We start from the raw sequence: 6286 nt of genomic DNA, 5'->3' as shown, positions 1-6286 counted from the left end.
TTTTAAACATTATATTACTAAGAAATTACTGGGAGATTTAGAGTGAAAACTGATATTTAAATCATTTTATGTAAGTGGTCTGCTGTACTGTTATAAAGATCACATTGATTTACATTACAAGCTATCAGAATTACATCTAACGTTTTGGCCATATAAAATAGTTGCAACAAATTTTTGCTTTTGGGTCTCTAAATAAAACTGAGCTGTTTCTTCCTCCATTTTCTCACTATATCATGAGTAATAAAAGCCAGATGTATCAAATATTATTCTCAACAAAAACTGCTTTTTATGACTTATTTCATTTTAAAAACACACACTGATCGTACTGATGTCTAGGGTTATTCTGCAAAGCATGGCAATTTGACTCATGTGCTACATTCCCCCGACTAGTCCCTCTCTTTATGTGGTCCATGATTTGTATTCTGTAGCAACATGAAAAATGATCAAAAATTTATCTTTTGGGTCAGCTTCTAACGAATTTTCCAGACTTTTAAAATGTACTTTTTAACTTTTAAAATGTACTTTTTAGTAAAGCTTCTGTTTTGAAGAGGAAATATGCTTCTGAAGACCTGTACTTGTAGTCAGGGCTAAGAAACATTTGGTGGAACAAGGCTATAACACACCATCGGTAATGCTCTGTAACCACATCACTTCATCTGTATGGTCTGGTTTGTTTTGGCAGGCATTTATTTTCCGGTGATTACTTGCCAGCAGGGAACTAGCGGGAGCCATTCAGGGCCAGACTGTCATTCTCAGGTCAGTGTGCACCACACCGATTCTGCTGACAGCACTGTTCCCACCATGAGATAATGCCATTCCAAAGAGATCCACTTGTAAGCCTCTCTTTCTGCAGCACAGGTATATAACCAGCAGCTTGCCTTCACTGGGAACGGCGCACATCATTGGGATCTTTGTCTACTGTACCAGCCTCTATCAGCCTCCTCATACCTGCCTTCAGTCCACATCTCCTTGAAAAATTTCCTATTTACAGGTGCAAATAGTCACAACAGGTTGAAAATTTCCAGTCTACTTTTAGCTAATCCAAGCTGCGAATTTCCAAGCCTGACATTATGGATATTGCCATCCAACATCCCTGGTTTAGACGCACCCTGGGCTACCCCACCCGCCTCTTCGACCAGTTCTTTGGAGAAGGCCTGTTCGACTATGACCTTTTTCCCTTCGCTGCCTCAAGTCTCAGCCCTTACCATCGACACTCACTCTTCCGCAGCTTGCTGGACTCCTCCAACGCGGGCTTCTCTGAGGTAATGACCTGCTTCACTGTGAACTGAGAAGATTTAGATTTAGAATCGTAAAATCCCATTGTTGATTCAAGCCCAAACAGGGGTTGCTTATTAAATATATGCATTAAGTCATCTTTTTGACAAAGAGCATATAAAGAATTAGTATCACCTCAAAGTGAAGTATATTGTGGAGGTAAAACTCAAACATTTAATGCTACAAGGTTTCAGAAAATACATTTTAGAGTATTTCCTTACAGACTCCAGGAATTAAATTGCAAATAAGATAAAAAAGAAAAAGAAAAAAGAAAAATAATGCCTAATTTTGACAAAAGACACACCAAAGCCTTAAAGGGAGAAATTAACAAACTGGAGAATGCAACACTGTAAGAGAGAGAGAGAGAGAGAGAGAGAGAGAGAGAGAGAGAGAGAGAGAGAGAGAGAGAGAGAGAGAGAAGTAGAAAAATGTATGGAGAAAATGACCAGTACCCCTTTCTCTTAAGTTTACAGAAAAGAATTAAGAAAGAAATTAAGTAACAGCCTACTATTCACCTAATGTTGAAACAACCAGTGAAATTATAATTTATGAATCATATCCAGCTAGATTTGTTTTTCATTCATTTTGTGGCAATAGTTTCTTTCTTTCTTTTTTTCTGAAATAATATAAAATCCTTATGTATCCTTAGCAGCAAACAACACCACACTGATGAAACTGCATTGTGCCTTTTCTGCAGGTGAGGTCTGACAGAGACAAATTCACAGTGTACCTGGATGTGAAACATTTCTCTCCTGATGAGCTCAATGTCAAGGTGACAGATGACTATGTGGAGATCCAGGGCAGGCATGCAGAAAGACAGGTGAGGTCACAGCTCATTCAGACATTACAGGAAATGTGTTCAATAAGTATGTGTGCAATAAGAAACTTACAATGAAATTAAATTGACCATCCAAATATTCTCATCAGTTGCTATACTGATTTTTCTAATAATGGAAGTAATCTGGTATGTGACCTGTACAGTTGCGAATCATTAAATGATTGAACTCTTGTTTTAATAATGATTTATTTACAGTGCTTTAGCTTGTTTTGCATCACAATGATCAGTGAACAGTGAACTATGTAACAGTATTGCAGTATAATACTTAGGGTAAGTGCTAATAAACTGTGTTTATCCCCATAGTTACTATTTCAGTATTATGAATTTATTTGCATGTTTCAGTAGCATTAAGGGAAGCACAGATGAGGAATACTTGAGCCAATTTCTCTGAATGTTTGTGTCATAGCCTTTTGGTGTCCCTAAAAACAAGTAAAGGGCTTGTGGCTAATCTTTCCAGGGATTTATTGGTAGAGTGTTTTAAAATGACTTGACCTAAAGCTGTTGTTTTGTCTGACCTGATACATGAAATCCTGGTTTGGGCAGTGCTTGTTGAACTGTACTGATACATACACGGCAGTATATGGGCTCAAATCAACACTAATGTAATAAGGATCAAACTAATCTAAATCTAATCTAAAAGTCAAATGTATAATTTCATATTTGTGATAAAAGAGTAAACTGATTTGCCACAAGATTCTGATTTAGTAAAAAAATGAATGGATCATGCAATAGTAATGCATTAACTAACATTAACTATTAACATGGACGTTACTGTAAAATGTTATCAACATGAAAATTGGTATCTAGATTTTGAGGATTTACCTTTACATTGATTATATATAAATATAATTTATATTAATTAAATATGGATTTTATATGCTTGTCTATATAAAACGTTTAAAATAGTACTTGAAAGTGGATTACTAAAATAGGGATTTTATTTAGATTCCTTCCTATTTCTACAAATTTATTCCACAGTATAATAATTTGGCCGATTTTAATCTTTCCTGGAAATATTTCAAAACCTTCCTACCACACTGAGTTTTCCAACAATAGAACAGGCACATCTTCAGGTCAGCTAAGAGCAAATAGTGAATGTTTGCTCAGGTCATGAGGTGAAGAGCTACAGTAGTAATATCTCTGCTGTCTGTACATGATGGGTTTATGAAAATGTACGTAGCCTTTTCCTTAATATTTGTTGTTTGGCTCCTCAGGATGATCACGGCTACATCTCCCGTGAGTTCCGCCGCCGCTACCGTCTGCCTTCTAACGTGGACCAGTCTGCTATCACCTGCACACTGTCTGCTGATGGCCTGCTTACTCTTTATGGACCCAAGACTGGTGGCATAGAGGCTGGTCGTGGAGATCACACCATCCCTGTTACCCGGGAGGACAAGACCAACTCAGGCTCCTCCTCTTAGACGGGTCTCTCCCCACAGCCAGGTGGCGGAATAAAGGTGTGGGTGGGACTCACAGGGGGCTTTCATTTCAGAGGGCATCTAAAGGTGGATTTAAGCAAATCCTCTATTATTTATGATTAAATAAGCCCTTCCTCCCATTTCCACTTTAAAGGATGTCAGTGTATATCTGACTTAATAACTTCTTTCATTAGACTACACTAGCTAATAATCTCCATAATCCACTATGATTGTTTTCAATTTTAATGACACACAGGAAATGGATCAGGATGATTGGCTGAGGGTCTCATTTCTTAATCAAGCCTATACGCTCCTCTCTAGTCAGATTATAAATTGCAAACAGTCTTTGCTCAGATTTTTGACCATCCTGGTGATATAGGCTACAATAAGAGTAATCATTATTTAAAAGTATAATCATTTATTGTATAGGATAAGACAGCTGGAGAACTTATGCTCCAAGAAGCGTTGGAGGGCTTGGTTAATCCAAGGGAGATTCCATCACTAGTCATACCTCGGCCTCCTTCCTCGCCTGTGTCATGACCTCTTTTCTAGACTTCTCTTGTCATTGACTTTTTCTTGTCTTGTAGGGTTTAACCCTGTTCTACTTATTACTGACTCCTCAGGGGTCTACTAAAAGTGATTAAATATAAATAAATAAAGTTGTACCATTAACCATTAAGAAAATCTTGTTTGTTGTATTTTTGCTATGTAATCCTATTCACAACATACATCATACACTGAAAAAAATGGTAACCTAAAAATACTAACATTATTTATACCAGCACATATCACTAGCTAGCTGATTTAAATTTATATTATTGTGGAGATTTTGAATGATGCACATATGTTTACTACTACAAATAAACATAAACAAATAAAGCTACAAATAAGAAAGACATATCCAGATTTTTTATAAAATGGAGAGAACTGGTATCTGAAACAACCCAAAAACGTCCCCTCTCTTTTTCAAACATCTACTCTTTGTGATAGGGACTACCGATGGATTATATGTTGATTGGTTTTCATTCAGTTGGGGCTACTGTTAATATGTGTTTTAGCATAAAATTGTGTTGCCAGTAATCTTTACATATAGAACACATACGGTTATCTACAAAGTATCTAAATTAACTATTATTATTATAAATATTATTTCATATTGCTGTATCAGTATATTAATAATTTATGGGTTAAATTGCTTTTTTTATTTTTTACATTGTATGACTAATGTACTGACAAATAAAGCAAGCATGAGATTTTGTAAAATTGACTTTAAAAAGAAAAAACATTTTAACATGTAAAAAATATGAAGTAAATATGAACAATAAACCTACCCTGAAACCTTACCTTCATCCATGTAATTACCTTAAACTACCCATTACTTTGTTAGGTATATTGTAATTAAATATACTTTTTAATTAACAAATAAATAAATAAATAAAAAAGCAACGCCTAGTTTTTTTTTTGTTTTTTTTTTGTGCCATGAAGTTTATGCTTTGACTAAAACCAAGTTTTTCTTCAGATTACACATTTATGGCTTCCTCTGATATGAATATATTCTTTGTAACAAAAATGCATTGAGTAACTACAGCATGCCTTTGTTCACCTCCCGGAGCCATGTGAGACCGTGCCATGTTTTTTATGGAAGGGCGCTTTTTATTTAACTTCTTTTGGACTGAAGGAATGCATCACCTGCTGACTCCAATGATAAAGTTTGAACGATCAAATAATTTTTTTTATATAACTCTGATAACATTTTTGGGTGAACTAACACTTTAAATTAAATTCTAAACAAGTACATATTGTGAAAATGTATGTATTTGGGGGTCTGCAATACTTCCGTGAATAGACCGATCATAATGAGTATAATTTCTCTAGAGATTCCTTCAAACTTACTTGGCAAGTAGGACAATTTCATATGAGTCATATGGGGGATTGTGTCTCCGTGATTTTCTGGACTCCACAGAAGGACTGTCAAGGGTTTGATCCTCTATTTCCAATTTTTTCAAATGCTCCACCTGTGAGTATTTATATGCTGTAGTCTTAAGATGACAGGCAGCAGAAGCAACAATACAATAAGGAAACAAATAAAACAAATAAATAAAACAATAAGGACAATAAGGAATCTTAAAATCAGAATTAACATTTATACAGGCAAATGCTGTAAACAAGGTTGTGCACCATTCAGAATTGAATTGAGACAGTCTCTTAAATTTGAATTGATCTGGGAAACAGGGCGCTTAATTGAAATTCAAATCTAATTCGAAGTAATATGTAAGGTAGCAGAAATTAATGAAATGTCATTTTTACTAAATACATTTAAAAACTTTGAATGTTGGCTTAAAGCCTTGTTTATCTTGTGTAAGTGACAAATACATACATAGCAGTTTTTTGTGAACCAGAGCGAAAGAATGCTTTATTTGTTTTCAGGATGCATAACGGGTTGGGTTCTTTCGAATTGCAATTCAACAAATTTACGTTCCTGTTAATAAAATTCAAGTTCCTGCAGGGTCTCGATAATTTTATTCAAATTACAGCGAATTTAATATTAAATTCGGAATTTCGCGGAACAACAATGTCCATTACATAGGGTAATTTAAGCCATGTTTGCATATTTTTCCACATTGATGTGTACCATAACTGATCACTGTTACTGAAATAGTTTTTGCTTACATGCGTCCAGAGACTGTCCTTTATGTATAGTATCAATAAAGTCACTATTGATTACTTTTTGCTTAATCTCTCGTAGTGTCCTGAC

At 35.2% G+C, this 6286-nt stretch overlaps 1 protein-coding gene across 1 annotated transcript; it reads left to right on the top strand.

Moving 5' to 3' along the window:
- Positions 1–876: 876 nt before the first annotated feature.
- LOC113058390 (alpha-crystallin A chain-like) lies at positions 877–4210 on the top strand. Its single transcript, XM_026226635.1, has 3 exons — positions 877–1262; positions 1973–2095; positions 3328–4210. Exons 1-3 carry the CDS (start codon positions 1071–1073, stop codon positions 3532–3534), a joined length of 522 nt encoding a protein of 173 aa, XP_026082420.1. The 5' UTR covers positions 877–1070; the 3' UTR covers positions 3535–4210.
- Positions 4211–6286: the final 2076 nt, after the last annotated feature.

The sequence above is a fragment of the Carassius auratus genome, chromosome 1 (genome assembly GCF_003368295.1).
Source record: "Carassius auratus strain Wakin chromosome 1, ASM336829v1, whole genome shotgun sequence".
Taxonomy (NCBI): domain Eukaryota; kingdom Metazoa; phylum Chordata; class Actinopteri; order Cypriniformes; family Cyprinidae; genus Carassius; species Carassius auratus.
Note: the sequence above shows the minus strand (reverse complement) of the source record. Positions and strands in the feature narration are given on the sequence as shown.

Excerpts from the sequence above, each read along its gene's own strand:
- LOC113058390 (XM_026226635.1), top strand. The coding sequence starts at position 1,071 with ATGGATATTGCCATCCAACATCCCTGGTTTAGACGCACCCTGGGCTAC. Across the intron at positions 1,263-1,972 it reads CCAACGCGGGCTTCTCTGAG|GTGAGGTCTGACAGAGACAA; the intron begins GTAATGACCTGC and ends CCTTTTCTGCAG. Across the intron at positions 2,096-3,327 it reads GCAGGCATGCAGAAAGACAG|GATGATCACGGCTACATCTC; the intron begins GTGAGGTCACAG and ends TTGGCTCCTCAG.